General features: G+C 50.9%; 2 protein-coding genes across 2 annotated transcripts; one reads left to right on the top strand and one right to left on the bottom strand.

Annotated features, from left to right (window-relative positions):
• The first annotated feature begins 10644 nt into the window (after positions 1 to 10644).
• MFAP4 (microfibril associated protein 4) lies at positions 10645 to 13669 on the top strand. The gene is made up of 6 exons (XM_003791060.3): positions 10645 to 10683; positions 10966 to 11044; positions 11281 to 11435; positions 11933 to 12029; positions 12104 to 12286; positions 12633 to 13669. The coding sequence occupies exons 1-6, from the start codon at positions 10678 to 10680 to the stop codon at positions 12878 to 12880; spliced, it is 768 nt and encodes a 255-aa protein (XP_003791108.1). The 5' UTR covers positions 10645 to 10677; the 3' UTR covers positions 12881 to 13669.
• A 112-nt stretch (positions 13670 to 13781) lies between these two features.
• MAPK7 (mitogen-activated protein kinase 7) lies at positions 13782 to 18891 on the bottom strand. The gene is made up of 7 exons (XM_012806073.2): positions 18873 to 18891; positions 18242 to 18478; positions 17389 to 17554; positions 15644 to 16722; positions 14883 to 15550; positions 14385 to 14518; positions 13782 to 14248 (listed from the first exon to the last, which is right to left on the bottom strand). Exons 2-7 carry the CDS (start codon positions 18471 to 18473, stop codon positions 14095 to 14097), a joined length of 2433 nt encoding a protein of 810 aa, XP_012661527.1. The 5' UTR covers positions 18474 to 18478; positions 18873 to 18891; the 3' UTR covers positions 13782 to 14094.
• Between the last annotated feature and the right edge of the window lie 2396 nt (positions 18892 to 21287).

Genomic DNA, 21287 nt, shown 5'->3' with positions numbered 1-21287 from the left:
ACCAAATGAATAGGCTAAAGAAGAAAAGCCATAAAAACATATCAATTAGTGCAGAAAAATCATTTGACAAAATTCAACACTCCATTAATGATAAGAAAAGTATCATAAAAACAGAAGTACACTGGGCAGCACCTGTGGCTCAAGGAGTAGGATGCCGGCCCCATATGCCGAGGGTGGTGGGTTCAAACCCAGCCCTGGCCAAAAAACTGAAAAAAAAAAAACCAGGAGTACAGGAGAAATTTCTCAATTTGATACAGAGCTTTTAAAAAAACCTACAGGTAATATTCTACCTAATGTGGAAAGATGGGATGATTTCCCTCCAAGATTGGAACTAGGCAGGGAACACAGGAACTACCTAGGCAGGAACTACCCACTCTCACAAGTCTTATTCAACATAGTGATTAGAAGTTCTAGACAGTGCAATAAGGCAAGAAAAGAAAATAAAAGGCATACAAATAGGAAAGGGTACAGTAAACCTGTCCCTATTTGTAAATAATGTAATTATCTACACAGAAAATCCCTAGGAGTCTACAAAAAGAAAGAAAAAATAGGAAAGAAGCTTGACTTAAGCTTCACACTTTTTATAAATATTAACTTGAAATGGATCACCAACCTAAATAGAAAATGTAAAATTATAAAACTTTTAGAAAAAAAAACAGAAGAAAATCTTTGGGACCTAGGACCTGACAAAAAATTTCCTAGCCATGACACAAAAAAGCACCATCCATAGGAGAAAAAGTTGATAAATTAGACCTAATCAAAATTTGAAATGTGTGCTCTATGAAGGAAAAACTGACCCAGCCAGGCTCTGTGGCTCACAACTATAATCTTAGCACTCTGGGAGGCAGAAGCAGGTAGATGGCCTGAGCAAGAGCCAGACAGCCTGAGCAAAAGTAAGACCCCTCCTCTAAAAACATAGCCAGGCATTGTGTGAGCACCTGTAGTCCCAGCTACTTGGGGGGCTGAGGCAAAAGAATCGCTCAAGCCCAAGAGTTAAAGGTTGCTGTGAGCTATGACACCACAGAACAGCACTCTACCCAAGGTGACACAGTGAGACTCTGTCTAAAAAAAAAAAAGCCAAGCATTGGGGCAGGCACCTGTAGTCCCAGCAACTGGGGAAGCTCAGGCAGGAGAACTGCTTAAGCCCAAGAGTTTGGAGTTGCTGCAAGCTATGACACCATGGCACTCTACCAGGGCGACAAAGTAAGACTGACTAAAAAAAAAAAAGACTGACTTGGTTAAGAGTATAAAATGAAAAGATAAGCCACAGAATGCGAGGAAATATTTGCAAACAACATAGCTAACAAAGGACTAGAATTTAGAACATAGATAACGATCTCTCAAAACTCCAATAGTAAAAAAGCAAACAGTCCAATTAGAACATGAGCAAAACATATGAGCAGACATTTCAGTGAAGAAGACATGCAGATGGCAAAAAAGCAGATATTCAATATCATCAGCCGTTGCAGAATTCAAATCTAAATCATGAGATATCATACATATATGAGAATGGCTAACATAAAAATAAATGACAATACCAAATGCTGGAAAGGATTAAAACAACTATCACTCATTGCTGGAAGAAATGCAAAATGATATCATCACTTTGGGAGACACTTGGGGAGTTTTTTACAAAACATAACACTTACCACATACAATCCAGTAATCATGCTCTTTGGTATTTACCCAAATGAGCTAAAGTATATGTCCATGCGAAACCTGCATGCAGATGTTTACAGCATCTTTATTCACAACTGCCCTTCACCTAGCGTGTGATCAATATACTCAGCCAAGATGTCCTTTAGTAGGTGAATGCATAAATAAACAAACAATTGAATATTATTCAGCACTAAAAAGAAAAGAGCCATCTAGCCATGAAAAGGTACCAAGGACCCTTACACACACATTGCTAAGTGCAAGAAGCTAATCTGGAAAAGGCTGCGTACTATACAATTCCAACTGTTTGGCACCTCAGGAAAAGACAAAACAAAGGAGACTAAAAAAAACAGTGGCTCCCAGGGGGTTAAGGCAGGAAGGGATGAACCGGCAGAGCACAGACAGCTTTCAGGGTGGTGAAACCGCTCTGCGTGATGCTACAGTGACATCAAATCACAGATTGCATAATGCCAAGGGGAGTCTTCACGCCAACTCTGGACTCGGGGTGATGAGGATGTGTCAGTGTGGGGTCATTCGTTGTAACAGATGGGGGGATCTTGATAAAGGGGAGGCCTGGGGGTCAGGAAGTATATGGAAACTCTTTATACCTTCCATTTGATTTTGCTATAAACGTAAAACTGTTCTACAAATAAAGCCTATTTTTTTTAAAAGGGAGCAATTGTTGAACCGTACACTTACAATGGGTAGATTTTATGACATGTACATTACACTCCAGTAAACCCTTAAGAAGAAACAAGCAGAAAATAAAAATAATAGCTAATTTCTTTTTTTTTTTTTTTTTACTGTTTATTTTGTTTCTTAATTTCAGAATATATTACAGGGGTGCACATATGTTGGCTAGTTTATTTTGTACATTTCTGGTCAAAGTTATGCATGTGTTCTTCACCTAGACTGTGATCATTATACTCGTTAAGTGTGAATTAACCCACCCCCTCCTGTACCTGTCAGGAATCAAAATAGTTGATTTCTATTTTTACTTCCCTATGTGCATGTAAGTATTGATTAACATTTCCAATTTAGTATTGAGTACTTAGGATGTTTATTTTTCCATTCTTACAATATTTTACTTAGAAAAATGGTCTTTAATTCCATCTAGGTTGTTAGAAAAGATACAAGGCCACCATTTTTTATGACTGAGTAGTACTCTATGGTATACAAATACCACATTTTATTAATCCACTCACGTATAATGGACATCTGAGATGCTTCCACATCTTCGCAATTGTGAATTGTGCTGCCATAAACATTCAAGTGCAAGTGTCTTTATGATAAAATGTCCTTTCTCCTTTGGATAACCACCTCGTAGTGGAACTGCTGGAATGAATGGTAGGTGTGCTTTTGGTTCTTCGAGGTATCACCTGCAGTCCCATCAACAGTGTACAAGTGTTTCTTCTTCTCTGCCTCCATGCCAGCACTTGTTTTGAGACTTTTTGGTAACAGCCATTCTTACTAGGGTTAGGCAATATCTCATTGTGGTTTTGTATTCCCCTAATCATTAGAGATGGTGAGCATTTTTTCATGTGTTTGTTGGCAATTAGACTATCTTTCTTTCTTTCTTTTTTTTTTTTTTTTTTTTTTGAGACAGAGCTGTCCCCCTGGGTAGAGTGCTGTGGCATCATAGCTCATAGCAACCTCCAACTCCTGGGCTCAAGCAATTCTCCTGCTTCTGCCTCCCAAGTAACTAGGACCACAGACGCCCGCCACAACGCCTGGCTATTTTTTTGGTTGCAGCCATTACGTTGTTTGGCAGGCCCGGGCTGGATTCGAACCCACCACCTTAGGTGTATGTGGCTGACGCCTTAGCCACTTGAGCCACAGGTGCTGAGCCTAGACTAGCTTTCTTTGAAGAATTTCTGTTCATGTCTTTTGCCTACTTTTTAATGTTTTTTTTTGGTTTTGGGGTTTTTTTTGACAGAATCTCATTTTGTCACCCTTGGTAGAGTGCTGTGGTGTCACAGCTCACAGCAACCTCCAACTCCTGGGCTTAGGTGATTCTCTTGCCTCAGTGTTCCAAGTAGCTGAGACTACAAGCACCCACCACAAACACTCGGCTATTTTTTTTGTTGCAATTTGGCCAGGGCTGGATTCAAACCCGCCACCCTCAGTATATATGGCTGGTGCCCTACTCACTGAGCCATAGGTGACACCCAATGGGTTCTTTTTTTATTACTGATTTGCATAGCTAGTTTTTTAAGTCAATAGAAGTATAGACATTAAAGATGTGTTCTAGAACTGAGAATTTAAAACAAAGCAATGGGAAATGTCAGAGAAAAGATGAGAAAAAAATAAAATATCAAATCAGGAGACTAAAAAAAAAGATAAGCACTCTGGGAGGCTAAGTCGGGTGGACTGCCTGAGCTCCCCAGTTTGAGACCAGCCTGAGCCAGAGCAAGACCTCATCTCTAAAAGTAGCCTGGTGTTGTGGAAGGCGCCTGCAGTCCCAGTTACTTAGGAGGCTGAGGCAAGAGAATTGCTTGAGCCCAAGAGTTTGAGGTTGCTGTGAGCTGTGACACTACAGGACTCTACCCAGGTGACATAGTGAGACTCTGTCTCAAAAAAAAAAAAAAAAAAACTATAAAAGAAATAAACACAAATCAGGAGATACAACATCCAACTAATAAAATTATCACAACGACAATAGAAAATGGAGGGAAGAAATAGCCAGAGAGGAAGTAATAGAGCTGAATTTCCTCAGAACTGAAGGACTATCCTGCACACACTGGCCAGCACACGAAGCAGCAGGGCCCAGCCAGGGACTCGACTCCAGGGCCAGGTACTGCTGTTTCTCAGGGAAGTGCTTTGAGTACCTCCTTGTTTTCCAACTACGTCCATGTACTCATTTGATTACTCAAAAACAAAAAACAAAGCCTCAATCTGTATGTTTTCTCCCCATTTAGGTAGCATCTACCCCACAAAGTAAAATCAAACCCTAAATCACATGACTCAGTGTACTCCAACCTCAAAGGCCTTTGAGTCAAGTTCAGATGTGTTTAGCCTGGATTCAATACTCTCCCCATCTCCAATCTGCCTCTTCTCTCAGGCACATCCTAAGCTCCAGCAACTGATCTTGCTCCAAACTATTAAAAAAAGTGGAAAGAGACACCAAACCCCTCCTAACTTCCCTCATTTGGGTGTGAGAAAGTGTGTCCCCCACCACAGAAACTCTGTCTGACCTTGGATGCAGAGTTAGCCATCGCCACCTCCCACGAGGGCCCTCTCGAGATGCCCACTCCCACTCCCCTCCACCTGCCCTGTTTATCCATCACAATACTCATCATCACTTCACTTCACTTCCCTTTTCTTTCTCTTCTCTAGTCCCAGGAGGGCTGAAGATTCTGTCTTGTCCACTGTTGCCTACATGGGGTTAAAGAGTGCCTGGTACATTTTGGGTGCTCATTATGTGCTGAACTGCGTCACCTCCCTACAAAGTCATGTTGAAGGCCCAATCCCCAGTACTTCAAGATGCAACTATATTTGGAGATAGAGCCTTTAAGGAGGTAATTAAGGTAAAGTGAGGTTACGAGGATGGGCCTGAATCCAGTGTGACCTCATATTCCTCAGTACCCACTTGGCCCCAAGGGACACCACAACCTTGTCCTGCCAGTGGATGACTGTGCAGGCCCCTGCCCCCTCCCCTCCCTCCACCACAGGCAGCCCCCCTTCTCGCTTTGCTGCTGTGGCATTCTCTGCAGAGGGGCCCTGGGTTTTGCCAGCTCAGCCACAGTCTCTCCTTCCAGCAGACACCTTTCTTTCTCTCTTTCTCATCCCCGCACCTGAGGGATGAGAGAGGGAGCACACACCCTCTCCCCTCCCCAGGAACCTTCTCTGCTGCAGTTGGACGCTCCTCCTGTCTCTAGCTGCTGTCTGAGACAACGGAACATGCTCCAGTCTACAGGCGGCCATGCTTTCAGAGGAAACCAAAGTCAGACCTGTGTCAATCAGGGTCCTGGCAGGAAACAAAGGGTGAATTCAGCCATTTAGTTTTTTTTATTTTTCAAGGAAAATTTAACGAAGGGACTATTTACTTGAGTATAACATTAAGGAAATCAACATGGGACACTGAAGAATCCTGGGACTAGCAAAGGTGACTGCCATTACCATTCTAGGATGCAGGGTGAGAGGAGGAAAGAGGGTTGCTGGAGCCAGTGAAGGAGACCATGGCAGGAGCTGTGATTAGGGTTAGGGGTGGGGGTGCAAGAGGGCACTGCTATCACCAAAACTACAGTGCCTTTCAGGACAGGAGCCAGGGAGAAATAGCCCAACCTCTCTCTCCTCCCACCTCCACTGGTGCCTCCCCTTGGCCAAACCCAGCTGGAAGCCAGGGCCAGGCGACCTGGGGCTTCCCTCTGTACAGGGTAGCCCCTGGCACAGAGGCAGGTGTAGGTGGGTCAGGCACAGCACAGAACAGCCAGCACTGGCTTAACCCAGGGACAGCAGCCATCCCAACCAGAGCACATGCCTTACCAAAATGACATCTAGAAAGCAGAGAGGGTCATCAGAATTTACTCAGCCATCTGGGTTTCAGTAACAATGAATACTGTAGAAGGCATTTTGTGTGCCCACATCTACTTCTCCTAATCTCATGCTAATTTTCTATATCAGAAGATCCTTGCTATCTCAGGGGTACCTCCCTCCCCATATCAGCCTGGGTCCCATAAAATAACACTCAAATTAGAAGAATTTGAACAGCACTTAATAAAAGGACTATTACTGAGGTGTGAGCAGGAGGTGGTCTGTATCTCAGCTCTGATATCAGAGCTGTCACCACCCCTAGACCTGAAGGTACCAGAGGAGGAAACAGTCATCTATACCAGTGGAGATGGCCACAGGACAGGATCTGAGGCCTCTGAGGAACAAAGCCAGCCCACCGGACCCTGCAAGGAGGGAATGAGCACCGTGCCTTCCTTTTCTGTCCCTCCCCCTGAATCCCGGAGCTCCTCCCTGGCCTCCAGGGCACAGAGCAAGATGGAAGCAGAGTGGAGAAAGGTGGGGAGGCAAGAGAGAGATGGCCAGGGGTGGGCAAGATGGTCCAAGCAAGGCCAGGGGGATGGCTGCTACTGAATCCCTGTAACTTGGCAGCAGATAAAGCCTCAGGCTTACCCACTGAGCAGCATCACCCCACAGACTGTCCCACCACAGGACAGCCACTGCAGACCTGCTTCCAGAGCTAGACTCCCAAAGCCAGGGGCAGTGCCTGCTGCCGGCAATGAAAGGGTCTTTTGCAAAATTATAATAGGTGGAGCACACTGATCACTGGGAGGGCGGAGAGCCACACTCAGGGCTCTATATCAGGAGGCTGAGCTGGCAGTACTCTCATTCAGCACCGGGCTTGCAACGCCACCACCAACCAGCCAGACCTAGGACGCAGATACCACCGGGGTCACCACCACCCCAAGAGCAGATTCTTCTTGATCCTGCTTTTCAAATTATTATCTCCCAAAACGAAGCCCAGAGCAGTGCATTTCCTCGGCTAAACCAAGGTTATGTGCCTCCGAGAAAGCCTGAGATTGAGAGTACCCAGCATTCCAGTTAGGAAGAGAATCCCCAAACATGGGAAGAGGTTTTCCACTCTGGGTAGCCAATAAATAATGTCCACTACTAAGTCCATGCGATCTGCTCAGCATGTCAGGGCACTTCCTGTTCCTGCAGACAGTATCTTCAAAGGATTACTGACTCCTGGTATGTGTTACCAAATTTCTTTCCCCGAAGAGTTAATCTCCAACCATATCCAGAGAACAGAATGCCTACTTTGCCATACCTGCACTCCCTATCATTAAAGGTTTTTTTAATAAAAATTAGTCAGCAAAATATAATTGCTACCTCGTATCTTGAGTCTCTCACCCCCATTTCTTTGGTTCCTATGTTTATTAGTTGTATTCTCCAAAAGTCTTTAATACTTCATTTTGGACACATTTTATTTGTTTTGATGATTGATTTTTCATTATTTTCCTTTTTTGAGGGCCTATGCTAAAATTAGCTTGCATCTGCTGAAAGAAGAGATTAGGATCAGAGTCAGCTGTGTGTAACACATAAAAAATACCCAGACTTAAAGTACATAGAAGTTTCTTTCTCTCGCACATGAAAGGGCCCTAGAGAAGGGCAGGCCAAGGTGGCCTTGGACCCACTCAACTGTCATGAGGGACTGTGCCGGCTGATAAGACTTCCCCCCTGCTGTCACGGAAGGGATCATGTCCAGCAGCACAAAGCCAGGACGAAGGGCTAGCTGCCTACCTTGCGACACATCTGTGTGCACGTTACTGCAAAAAAAATTTTTTTTGAGAAAGAGTCTCCCTCTGTCGCCCTGGTTAGAGTGCTGTGGCATCATCCTTGCTCAGAGCAACCTCAAAGTCCTAGGTTCAGGTCATCCTTCTACCTCAGCTGGGACTATAGGCACCCACCATAACACCCAGCTAGTGTTTCTATTTTTGGTAGAGATGGGGGTCTCACTCTTGCTCAGGCTGGTCTCGAACTCCTGAGCTCATGAGATCCTCCCACCTCCACCTTCCAGAGTGCTAGGATTACAGATAGGAGCCATCGTGCCCCGACTTATTACAGAATTCTGATGTCTGACCCATCTAGCTACAAGGAAGGCTGGAGAAGGTGCTCAGAGAAAAGTCAGCATCTTACTGCTCAGGTCTAAGAGAGGATGAATACTGAGGGGCAGCCAACTGTCTCTTCTACAAACAAGGATAAAAATTATATTGAAGACATGTCGCTCATTCACTTGGGAACAATCAGGATGTTTATGATGATAATACCCAACATTACTGATTGTGGCCACTGTTGTAAGCCCTTAACGTATGTTACTTAATCCTTAGCACATCCCTATGAAGTAGATTCTATTGCTATCTTTATTTTATTTTATTTTATTTTTTGAGACAGAGCCTCAAGCTGTCCCCCTGGGTACAGTGCTGTGGCATCACAGCTCACAGCAACCTCCAACTCCTAGGCTCAAGTGAGTATGCCCCTGCCTCCCAGCTATTTCTTGGTTACAGCTGTCATTGTTGTTTGGCCCCTGCCTCCCAGCCTCCCAGCTATTTCTTGGTTGCAGCCATCATTGTTGTTTGGCGGGCCTGGGCTGGATTCGAACCCACCACCTTAGGTGTATGTGGCTGGCGCCTTAGTCACTTGAGCCACAGGCGCCAAGCCACTATCTTCATTTTACGGAGAAGGAAGTCCAGGCACAGAGAGGCTAGGTAACTTGTCCAAGTACACCCAGTTAACAGGTGGTGGATTTGAATTTAGGCAGAATCCCTAGGACCAGACTCAACTATGAACAGAGGCAACCCTGAGCCAGCAATCAGAACCAAGCAAGAACCTGACTGGGTTCCTCCAAGGGGTGTATCTATTGACTCAGGAGTGGAGATGGGGAGCAAAGCTGCCTTCTCACTTTGCCTCTGAGTATTTCCTTTGTTCATCCAGTCAGCAAATGTGCTTCCATAACACACATTACATTTGCAATCCACTGTCTGCTCCTTTGGAGCAGATAATGTATCCCTAGTAGCCAACATAAAGCACAGCACAAGTATGGGCTCAAAAGACATATGTTATGTAAGGGAAGCTGGGCTTTGTGGTGGGTGCTGAACGTGCAGGAACCCCAGGCTCTGCCCGCTGGTGCTCACAGCCAAGAAGAGATGGGTTGGGGGGCATACCACAGGCAACACACAGCACGGGGACCTGCAGCGAGTGGTCTGGGGTGGCTAGACTGTAGTTTATGAGTTGCAGCTGTAGGGACATGGTTATCAAGGTAGACTGGAGCCAGTCTGGAAATTCCTTTCACATCCAAGGTAAAAAACACCTAGCCTCAGTGCTAAGGCAATAGGGAGCTACTGGAGGCTGAAGCAAGGGGTGACATAATCAAGAGTGGCCATCAAGAACAACTCATCTAGGCTCGGCACCCATGCACACTGGACAGCGCCAGCCACCTACACCAAGGCTGGTGGGTTCAAGCCCAGCCCAGGCCAGCTCAATAATGACGACTGCAACAAAAAATAGCCAGGCCTTGTGGCGGGCGCCTATAGTCCCAGCTACTTGGGAGGCTTAGGCAAGAGAATCACTTGAGCCCCAAGACTTTGAGGTTGCTGTGAGTTGTGACACCACAGCACTCTACCACGGGCGACATAGTGAGGCTCTGTCTCAAAAAAATAAATAACTCGTCTGGTGGTGTGCCAAGGGTGGAAGGAGAGCGACCAGAAGCAGGGAGATTCAGATGAGGAGGGAGACCGAGGCGGTGGGCCAGAGCAAGAGGTTTGGAAGAAGCAAAGCGGGCTAGGGCAAGGAGAAGCTAGAGGCCCCACACCCAGGGGATGAGCCAGACAGAGGGCCAGGGGGCTGGGGGAGGGGAGGGGAGGCACTGAAGTGGCTAAAGCAAGAGAAGCTAGGAGGAAGGGGGGCTGGAGAGAGGCCCTGGCTTGAGCTGGGGCAGACAGCAGCTGGACGCCAGCAGCCTTGTGCTCATGGCTCAGAAATGTCCCAGGCCTGCCAGGAGACTGCTTGGCCCCTGCTGCCCAGTCCCCTCCTCCAGCCCCAGCTAGGCTTCCACATCAGGAGCTCTGAGGCTGCCCCAGAGTGGCCCCCCCTCTGTAGAACCCAGTGCACCTTCAGTCCCCTCCCCCTCAAAGGCTGATGAGACACAGACTAGAGGAGGGATAAAGAATGAACAGACGTCTGCAGGAGGCCCTTCAGGAAGCAGGGGGTGGGCTGGGGCTGGCTGGAGTGCCGGGGCCCACAGGTCCGGTGGGGTGGTGGCGGTGCGGATGCAATCCAGGGAGCTGGCGGAGCCAGCAGGGAGTGAACGTCGGCTATGCTTTGCCCAGCAGGCCTAATGAGACACAGGTGGTCCCCTGGCCCATCCCACCTCCCAGCCCTGATAGTGTAAGTTGATGCGGGTCGTCTGGGAGCGGGGGCGGGGCTGGGGCGCTGGCAGGGGGCCCAGTGCATAACTCCGGGCAGTTGCAGGCTGAGGCTGCAGACTCTCAGCCACTCAGCTGAACTGACAGCATGAAGGTACTTGGCCTAGGGTGGGGAGACTGTTGACCTTGGGGGACTGAGCCCACTCTGTGGAGAGAGGTCCCTTGCCAGCGAGGGGACTGTGAAGGCACAGGGAGTTCTCACGAAACCCTTTAATTCTAAGAGTTTTGTGCCTGTCCCATAGAGTGAGATTACTTGGGAGGCAAAGGGGTACCACAGGGCAGGAAAGGGTTCCAGGCAGGGTGGTGCGCTTGTGTGCTGCACAGATTCGGAGAACAGGGTCCCTGGGGCCGTGCTGACCCTGTCTTCTGCCTCCAGGCCTTCTTGGCCCTGCCGCTGCTGCTGCTTCTCTCCGCTCCCCGCTGCGCCCCCCAGCTCTCCGCGATCCGAGGAGATGGTAAGCAGCCCCCACTCACAGATGCTGCCTGGCCACCAAGCCATCCTGCAGGGCTGTTTCCTCCTTTACAAAATGGGGCAAGTAGATGATGAGGAGCTTCATCCATCCCCCATGAAGAAATCTCAGTGTTTCTCATGACAGAGTCCCCCCTGCAGGGACTGAGACAAACCTCGGGTGCTGAGGTGTCGGCGATGCCTGAGCCCCTCTCCCCTCACTGTCCCCACATCCATCCCCAGCTCTGGAGAGGTCTTGCCTTCAGCAGCCTCTGGACTGCGATGACATCTATGCCCAGGGTTTCCATGCGGACGGCGTGTACCTCATCTACCCGTCGGGCCCCAGCGTGCCTGTGCCTGTCTTCTGTGACATGACCACCGAAGGCGGGAAGTGGACGGTGAGTGGGATGAAGGAATAGCAGCTGGACCTCATCATAGTTCCAGCTGTATGACATCAGACTTCACCTCTGCAAAGCCTGTTTCTTCATCTTTAAAATGGGGACAATTACACCTACAGCACAGTTTCTGAGTGGCTCCCAACACCTCACTCTAAGTGCTTGAAGTAGGTTAATAATGCCTGTTAACTCTCACAATAATCCTGGGATGTAGATATCTTTTCTAGTCAAGGAAGTGAAACCCAGAGAGGTGAAGTGACACAGGTCACACAGCCAGAAACTCTAGGTGCTCCCTCTTACCCCCTTCCCTTTCCTGCCTCTATCTGGGATGATATGAGAGCTGCATGGGTGCTGGCTCTCTACAGCTGCTCAAGAGGGTTTGGGCAACCCCAGCCCTTCCCCACTCAGTCCTTTAACAAACTGGCCACAGCATCACAGGATCCGTGCCTGAAGAGGTTAGACCCCTGCCCACTGGACCAGACCTGTCCTCTCTGCTCTAGGTTTTCCAGAAGAGATTCAATGGCTCAGTGAGTTTCTTCAGGGGCTGGAACGACTACAAGCTGGGCTTCGGCCGTGCTGATGGGGAGTACTGGCTGGGTAAGGTGGGGTCAGGTGGGCTGAGGGGCACCCCAAGGTGAGGTCCTTCCTAACCAGCTACCCCTCCTCCCCAGGGCTGCAGAACCTGCATCTTCTGACGCTGAAGCAGAAGTATGAGCTGCGAGTGGACCTGGAGGACTTTGAGAACAACACAGCCTATGCCAAGTATGTGGACTTCTCCATTTCCCCCAACGCAGTCAGTGCTGAGGAGGACGGCTACACCCTCTACGTGGGGGGCTTCGAGGACGGTGGGGCAGGTACTCTTCTGTTAGCCCTAGGAGGTGATGTGGGGGAGAAAAGGCAGGGCAGACCTGACCCCCTCTAGGTCCCTCCTTTAGCCCTCCTGGGCCTGGAAGGGCCACAGCTGGCTCCAAATCAGCTAAACCAGCTTGGGCCTCAGCCCCAAGGAGCAGACACTCTGGCCCTGCTCTAGCAACCCTGTGGAAAAGCAGCTGTTTCTCTTCACTGCAGCACATTTACCCCACATCCCACCAGGCTGCCATGTGATGTCCCACAGTGTCAGTCCTCACTGCTAACTACCCTCTCCCTGCCAGCTCAGGCTCAGCTCCCTGCCTCAGCCCCATCCTTACTCTCCTCTCCCAGGTGACTCCCTGTCCTACCACAGCGGCCAGAAGTTCTCCACCTTCGACAGAGACCAAGATCTCTTTGTGCAGAACTGTGCAGCCCTCTCCTCAGGAGCCTTCTGGTTCCGTAGCTGCCACTTTGCCAACCTCAATGGCTTCTACCTGGGTGGCTCTCACCTCTCCTATGCTAATGGCATCAACTGGGCCCAGTGGAAGGGCTTCTACTACTCCCTTAAGCGCACCGAGATGAAAATCCGCAGAGCTTGAGGGGCTGGCCCCCATCAGGCCCCTTTCTCCCTTGGCCATCCCAAGTCTCCATGAGTGCTCCCTCCGTGCCACCCCCATCACAGAGCCCCTGACACGATGTTTTCTGCTGCACCCTGGTCACCTGCTTCTCATAGGGGGCCTTGTGGCTCTCACACACCCAGGATGTCCATCTCTAAGCCACGCCCTACTCCCCTGTGCCTGAGGCCACACCACTAGCAGCTACCCAGGCCTTTTCTGGGAGGCACAGCCGTCCAGCTGCATCTGGCTGGGCTCCAGACTATTGCCTCCACCCTCTCCCAGGAGCCCGGAGCCGCCCTCCCGGATGCAGGCTTTTGTGTCCCGCCTTACCCAGCTTCTTTACTGTGGACCCCTATCTAGGACCACCCTACCGTTGCTAGGCTGAGCGGCACTGGCTGACCAGCGCCCTCAGTCAAGCCAGGCCACAACAGCTCTGAGAAACACCCCAGCACTCCCACTGGCTTTTCTCAGACTCCATCCTTGCCTTCCCTCCCTGCTGCCCTGTGGTGAGCACTATGGACCCGAGCCCCACTGGGGCTATAATAATACTAAGCTCCCCCACCTGGCTCTCCCAGCCCTCCAAAGCTCAATGCCAGAGGTATTCACCACCGCTAAGGCAGGTCACTCTGAAACTGCCACACCCCACATAGGCAGGCATGTACAAGGTTCCCCAACCCTCGGGGGCTGAGGTTTGGCCATGTGAAGGGACAGAGGACAATCTCTGTTGGGACTGGGAGCGGAGGTCTCAATAAACCTTCAGGATTTGAGTGATTTGGTGTCATGCACACAAATTTATCTGCTTAGCCACTAAATGTGGGCATTTGTCTTCTCCTTGTTCTCCTACTGATGGCTTCCCACCTCCAACTCCAGAGTTCACCAAGAGTCAGGGGCTGAAAGGAACCTTATGTTTCACAGCCTCATTTTCATGACAAAAAGACTGTAATAATAACATAATAATAATAATAAAAACACAATACTGAAAAGAATCACCCAAAGGGAGTCAGGGTCTCCAAATCTTTTCATGGCTCGGGGGTGGCTCAGGTAGCTGCTTAAGGCTGAAGGGTGGGTCTGAGATGAACCTGCAGAATAATCCAAGCCGAGCCTCACCTGCAGGGCCCAAGGCTGCAGTCCCCAAGAATGTTCCCATGGGCCCTGGAACTTGGTCTGCCCTGGCAGCAAGGCACAGGCTGTGGGCCTCAGGGCTCCTGGAGGTCAGGCAGGTCAGCCAGCAGCATGGGGGAGTCCATCTGGATCTCACGCTGAAGGGATTCAATATCGGCAGGGTTCATGCCATGGCCCTCGAGCCAGTCAGCAAGCAGAGAGGCTGAGAGTGAGGCTGAGTCCGCCTGGCTGCAGGAAAGGGAATGGGGGAGACACAGGATCACAGTTGGCCAAGGCCAGATCCTCAACCACCCCATGGATTTACTTCTCTTACACCAGGAACCCCTGCCAACAGCCCCCCAGGAGCTTGGTCCAGCCATCTTACCCATCCTGCGGCCCATCAGCCACGCCCATGTCGAAAGACTGGTTTAAGAATTCCTCCAGGTCAAAGCCAACACCATAGCCAGCCCCACTGCCCTTTGGCGTGCCTGAGAACACAGGGGGTAGGGGATCTTCCACCTGTGGGGGATAAGGGCAGGTTATGATTCAGGAACCAACAAGGACAGATTGAGGTCTGCAGGGCACCCTGTTCCAATGCTGCTGACTACTCTACCTACATACCCACGAGGGCTAACTCCAGTCTCAGCAAGCACTGTAGGGTGGCCAGAGCCCATCTCCAGACCAGAGACTTTCTAGGCAGTGTCTCAGTTTGTCTCCTAACACCCTGCTTATAGGTATTATGCTCCTTCTGAGAGCAAGGGGACAAGTTCACAGACACGAAGCCCTATCTGCTGCTCAGTTTTCAGGAACAAGAATGACTTCCTGATCCCATTTTCCTTGGGCCCAGATCCAAGTGTTCCCATGGCCTGGGCCTCTCTCTCACCTGCGATTTGGACAGCTGCTGGGTCACCAGGTTAACATCAGGTGACTCTGATGTGGAAGGCTGAGGGGCTCCCCTGGGGTCTGGAGGTGGTGGGCCAGATGGGAAGTAAGGCAGAATTCCTGGGGCACTGGAACCAGGCAACCCAGGGGGTGGCACAAGCGGCTGGGGAGCCAGGAGGCTGGTGGTGGTGGCAGTCTGGAGTGGAGCAGGAACAGGCATGGCCCCTGAAGGGCCAGTAGCATGGGATGGCGGGCCTGGGGGTGGGCAGGCAGGCTCGGGTGCAGGGCCAGAGGTGGAGTCTGCAGGTTGTGGTGGGGGGCCAACGGGCTTGGCTACAGAGCCAGGTGGAGGACTGGTGGGCTGGCGCAGGGGTGGCGTTGGTGCTGGGACAGGGGCAGGGGCAGGGGCAGGGGGCTGGGCCATGCGAGTCCAGCGCTCTAGGAGGCTGCGGTCGTTGTCACTAAGCACCAGTCCGGCCAGGGGGTCAGTGGAGGGGCCCCCAGGGGCCCCAGCCCCCCGCTCTTTGCGCTCCCGCTCCTGCCGCCGCTTCTCCCGCTCCTTAGCACGCTCCTGCCGACGCCGACGCTTCTCCTCCCGCTCTCGTTGGCGCTCCTGGGCTGTCACAGGCTTCCGAGGCTCAGGCGCCTCTAGGGGTGCACTAGGGCCATCTGCAGGGAAATTTGGAAGGAGGAAGTTAAGAGCCTGCAGCTCTGTTCAAGTCTAAGCACCCCCTCTGTCCACCCTACACATCCACAAGGCACCTCTCAGGCGGCTCCGCAAGGACTTGAGCAGGGCCGCTTTGAGAGCCGCCTTCGTGTTATCTGAGATGGCACCCTCTCTCTTTGGTGGGGCAGGCTCACTGGCCAGTGGGGGTGGCTGTAGGGTCAGATCAATGGCATCAGTTGCCAGGCCAGGGCATGGCGGTGGGGCTGGTGGGGGGGACTCCATGGCACAGTCTGCACTGGGAGCCACAGGACTGGGCATCTCCACATCTGGACAGCCAGCCTCACTAGCCACAGGCTGCAGGGAAGGCTGGAAACGGATCTGTTGGCGAATGCCCTCACGGCGTGCATGAAAGTCCTCGATCTCAGCCACAATGGCCTCCTTAATGCGCTCTCGGGTGAGGGCTTCCCGGTCAAAGGCAAAGTCAAAGGGTGGGGCACAGTCAGGTTCATCATCAGGGTCATGGTACTTGGCCAGGAAGGGGTGGCGAAGTGCAGCAGCTGCTGAGATGCGGGCACTAGGCTCAAAACGCAGCATGCGGCCCAGCAATGAGAGGGCCTGGCGGTCGGCGTCTGGGTACACTGTCTCCCAGGGAACAGGCTGGCGTGGTGGTAAGCTCTGGATATAGGCCCGTACCCTCTCAGCCCCCACAGCCTGAATCACAGCTGGTGATGGGGTACCCAGTACCATCATGATAAGCTGTAGCTGGTGTACATAGTTTTTGCCTGGGAAAAGCTGGCGTCGGGCCAGCATCTCACCAAAGATGCAGCCCACAGACCAGAGGTCGATAGCCTGTGTGTACTCATGAAGCGAGAGCATAAGCTCAGGGGCACGGTACCAGCGCGTAGCCACATACTCCGTCATGAAGTACTGATGTTCAGCAGGTGAGGTGCACAGACCACGGGCCATACCAAAATCACCAATCTTGAGCTCGCAGTTCTCATTCACCAATAGGTTGGAGGGCTTGAGATCACGGTGGATAACCTGAGCTGAATGCATGTACTTAAGGCCCCGTAGCAACTGGTATAGGAAATAGCGGACATGCTCCAGTGTGAGTGGCTGTGAGGAGTGGATGATCTGGTGCAGGTCACTCTCCATTAGGTCCAGGACCACATAGCTGGAAGGGGGCAGTAGGAAAGAGAGGCATGGGCTAGCCCAACCACACTCCAGAAATAAGCCCCATCCTCAGCATGCCCTCCCAACGCAAGACAGGTAATGGCCTTACCCTGGGACCCCGCAGGGGCTGATGGCATGGTTTGGAAGAAGAGCACCAGGTTCTAGATTCTCTACGACTTTTCCATGAACTTGGTTAAATCACTTTTCTCTCCAGACCTAGTTTCCCCATCAGGTAAAAGATGGGGTTGAACTACACCAGGGCTGGCCATAGGTTTCATTTGAAGGCTATCTCCATTGTTTGGTAGTGGATGCTTGAAGGACTATGATGAAAATTGTGAAAGTCTGTCCACTGTCTGTAGAGAAGTGTTCTATGATCAATTAGTGATGTCTGCTATGGAAGTAGGAGGGTGCAGTGGTAGCATGAATGTCCCACGTTTGACATCCTATGTACTAAGTAAGATTCTATAAAATTACAAAATCATCTGTACTCTTTTGAAGAATAACAATTGTCCCTACCAACACCCTAAAGCAGCAAAAACCCTAGATCTGTAGGAATGTTCCCAGCCTGCCTCACATTAGAATCATCTGCTTTTAAGAACTCCAGCAATATAATCCAGTCTTCAGAAAGTGATCCCAGTCTGCCTCCCTCTCCCATCCCATGCCTTACACAGATTTGAATTCGCCATAGGGCACGGTGGGCCTCAGGATGTCCTTTATGGCAATGATGTTGTCATGCTTGAAGTGTTTAAGGATCTTCAGCTCCCTGAGGGTCCGCTTGGCATTGGTCACCACATCAAAAGCATTAGGGATCTTCTTGATGGCCACCTGCTGGCCTGAGCAGGGAAAAGGTAGGTATCACAGGGTATCTTGCAGTAGCTGCAGAGTCACTCCCTAACCTCCAGCCCCTTCCAACTCTTCCCCTCTAGGATGCAAATAACAAAAGCTACCACATAGTTAGCGCTGGGTACCTGCTATGTGCCAAGCCCTGTGCTAAGCACTTTATACCCATCATCAAATTCTACCTTCACAACTACCCCAAGCGGCAGGTACTAATAGCTCAAAGTTACAGATGAGGGAACCTGGCTAAAAACTTGTTGGAGGCTGCACAGCTGGTTAGTGGTAGAGACTAAACTCTTTGTGCTCACTCTACCACCCTACACCCTACACTCCCTCTCAGACCTCATCCATCCTACCACAAACTCCTTATTCCAGTTTATAGCTCCAGAACACATTTCTCTTCTAGACACAAGGACAGGTTCTCCATTCAAACTAGGTCTGTCTGGGACTGTCATTTTTCCAAGGAGAAAGTAGGCTGACCAGATAGCAAAACCACCAGGCCAGAGTTTCACAGAACTGTGCCTAAACCAAGCCTGGCACACTGAGGCCTGCTAGTCAGTATTTGTTGAATTGAGCCAGAATTCACACCCAGCCTAACTTCCTGACTGAGACTGGGCAGGTTTCCCACTCCCTCTGGGAACCAGTTTCCACATCTGTGAGAGGCCCATGATACAGGAACTCACCGGTGAGGCGGCGGCGAGCAGAGGACACCACCCCGTAGGCTCCATTGCCTATGGTCTCAATGATCTCGTACTCGTCACCCACGTCAAAGGTCACATCGAAGGAGCGGGCTTTAAGCAGGGCCAAGTTCTTGGCTGCTACAGAGGCAGCAGTGTGGACAGGTTCTGCTTTCACTGCCCCGGGAGGCTCCCCAGAGCCGTCGTCGCCGTCTTCCTCCTTTAGGGGCTCAGCCATGCCGTCTGTGTAAAGACGCCGATGAGAAGTCCGTCCACCCCGCCCATGGGCCTCAATGTCCCCTCTCTGGGCTGATGAGCAGGACCGGGGAATTTCTAAGTTTCCTAAACTGACAGGGGCTGGGCAGCAGGCGGAAGAGAGCAGCTGGCACGTAGCAGACCAGCTACACCGGGAGTCGCTGCCCGGAGGAGGGAGCCGGGGCCCAGGTCGGGGTCTGTGGTGGGGGAGGGGAGTCGAGGCGCGGTCCAGGAAGAAAGGGAGGGGCGGCGCACATGGGTTTCCCCGGGCCACACTCATCAAACGGCCTCACCCCCACGCCTCCTCAAAGCTTTAGAGGTCCCGAGGCTCTCCCGACGCCCGTCCCCAGCAAAGGGGATTTTCCCAGGGTCGCTTGCTTACTTGTCCCAGGGCCGCCGCTGCCACCACCTCAGTGTCTCGCGCTGCCCAGCCAGTTCCCCTCGCCCCGCCTCTCAAGACCACGCTCCCTACTGCCTCTGGCCAATCGCTAAACTACTTCTCCGTGGATTCCCACCCCTTCTACCGGCTGCGTCCAACAAGAGCGTACCAACCAAGGAAGCCCCGCCTCGTGTGCGGGGCCGTCCAGCTCTCCGGCGGGAACCGCCCAAAGGGTGCCCGGCACTTAGCAGGAGCATGCTCCCCACCCGGAGCCTGTCTTCCGACGCATGCGCGTTGGCACCAGAGGGCGCCTAGAGAACTGAGGGCAACGCCTGTGCACGTACGCGCGCCGCACCCCGTCAATCGGCCAGACTTCTCCGGCCAATCACAGCTCAGGGAATGGCCAAGCCCTGGGGAGGGCCTGAGATGTCTACGACTGTTACCTTGCCCACCTGCCCCCGAATCCCTTTCTCCTTGGTCTTCTCTTATCAGTCCCTATCTCCCAGGGAACTGTGCCCCCCATTTTCTCAGGAGCTCTAGGAACGTATCATTCCTGGTAGAGGGTGACCCGTCATGGCCAACCACAGAGATTTCAGTCCTCCAGAATTCTAGAGCGTGCAGCCTAAAGCCGCCCACTGGCTTCCTGCGGCTGGTCCTCTCTGCACAGCTTCCGCCCCCCCGCCCCCCTCAGCGCGCGGTTTTCTGGCTTCCTAACGTGTGCTCTTTGCGCGTTTCTCTGTGTAGCCACTCCCGCGCTCTGGGCTGCAACGAAGTCAAGGAAGGCAGTGGACTGGTCTGCCCAGTCTCTGCCCCTCCGTTGGTCGGCGGAGTCCTCACTGGACCCCAAGTACCCCGCCCCGCCCCGGAACGCGATAGTTGATAAATTCATTCTTCTTATAAGTGTTTATCGAGCACCGTCTCCCTGAGTCTCAGTGCTCAGGCAGCAAAAAAGTGGACGTGGTCCACTGTGAGCTGATGTAAAGGTTGTCAGCAGGGAGACAGAGGAAGAAGCGGTTTGAGGGTTGGGACTCCAAAGATGGCTGAGAAAGAACAGTCCTGAGCTGAGCGGCAGTGTGGAGGCCAAGAAGGGGAGGGACACAGGCTCTCTACAGATGTGGAGAGATGATGACTTATTAATTGAAAAGGGGGAGTTCAGGAATAAAGACTGAGTCACAGATTGACATTTTATCCCTTAATTCCCAGAGTAATGGCACAAGGTTGGATCTAGACCATAATTAAATTTTGGTAAGCCTATATTTGCCCTCCACTACTGCACCTTTGTTTTTTGCTTTTTGCTAAGCCATACTTAGAAAAAGTTGTGTATCATTGAGATGTTATGCTGATATTAGGCCTAGACTAAGGTAGAAAAATACCAGTTAACTCCTGGCAAATTTCTGGGCTGTAAGTGCTCAACAAAATGGGGTAAGTCTGGTTCGCTCCCAAGATAGATGGGAAAGCCACTCACTGTCTTCTTGCTTGACTAGCTCCCCTGAGAAACGGACTGGGAAGTACCATGTCCCTGGACTGACCTTTAAGAAATACCAGGTGGAGAAAGTACTGAAACAAAGATGTATAGCTAACTAACTGCAAGATTCTGCTTCTGTACAATGCTTGCTACCCTACCCGGATGCACCTGGGCAGCTTGTGTGCCAACCAGGATGCCCACCATGCCTTAAAAACCCAACCCCGTAAGCACTCAGGGCTGCTCTCAGAAACCCCATGTTGGGACACTAGGCAATTGCTGGCAGGCTCTTCAATAAAAGGACTCCCCTTTACATTTGACTTGTCTAGCAGTATGGTTTTTGAGAGACTCCTGGGCATAACAATGAGACATGAAAAAAAAGAAATGGAGTCCAGCTTCTGCGTGGGCAAGGTGGCCTTTATTCACTCTGGAACCAGTCTGAGTTCAGAAAAGGAAGTCAGTGCAGGGGGTGGGATGGTGCACTCATTCCTTTCTGGGCCAGACTTGTGCACTTCTTTCTGTGTTCCTGCTGTCTGTTCTGTTTGGGGTAAGTCTCTGCCTTACCACCCTGGGCCTTATCACCCTGGTCTTTATAGTCTATTATTAGGAGGCAGAGTGATGGGCATGGTGTCTCTTCGTTTCCTGCAAGTTGAGAGTAGGAGTGGGCTGCCTATAAGGAAAAAAGAAGGGGAAAGAGGATGTTGTTTACAGAAACAGTCTGGGGTCTTCAGTCTGAACTGGTTAATATCTGCTTAGGGTAAAGATAGGAGCAGTTGTTTTGGGGGTGACTGCCTGGTCAATAAATCGGGAGATGAGGCAGAGGACTGCTGGTCTGAAACTGAGAATGAGAAAGATCATAATTAGTGGCCCTAAAATAGTAAATAACCAAGGAGGCCAGGGATCGAATAAGGACCAGGAATTAGATGATTTGAGATTTGTTTGTCTCTCTTTGATTC

This window comes from Otolemur garnettii, unplaced genomic scaffold (genome assembly GCF_000181295.1).
Source record: "Otolemur garnettii isolate 467f Iridium unplaced genomic scaffold, OtoGar3 scaffold00046, whole genome shotgun sequence".
Taxonomy (NCBI): Eukaryota; Metazoa; Chordata; class Mammalia; order Primates; family Galagidae; genus Otolemur; species Otolemur garnettii.
This window is presented reverse-complemented; position numbering and strand designations above follow the sequence as displayed.

What these genes read in the sequence shown, in the direction of transcription:
- MAPK7 (XM_012806073.2), bottom strand. Translation starts at nt 18,473, where the DNA reads ATGGCTGAGCCCCTAAAGGAGGAAGACGGCGACGACGGCTCTGGGGAG. An exon ending in TATGGCGAATTCAAATCTGT is followed by an intron (nt 16,723 to 17,388) that starts GTAAGGCATGGG and finishes GCCCCCTTCCAG; the next exon opens with CTATGTGGTCCTGGACCTAA. An exon ending in GCTGATGGGCCGCAGGATGG is followed by an intron (nt 14,249 to 14,384) that starts GTAAGATGGCTG and finishes CCTTTCCTGCAG; the next exon opens with CCAGGCGGACTCAGCCTCAC.
- MFAP4 (XM_003791060.3), top strand. An exon ending in CTCCGCGATCCGAGGAGATG is followed by an intron (nt 11,045 to 11,280) that starts GTAAGCAGCCCC and finishes ATCCATCCCCAG; the next exon opens with CTCTGGAGAGGTCTTGCCTT. An exon ending in CCGAAGGCGGGAAGTGGACG is followed by an intron (nt 11,436 to 11,932) that starts GTGAGTGGGATG and finishes TCTCTGCTCTAG; the next exon opens with GTTTTCCAGAAGAGATTCAA.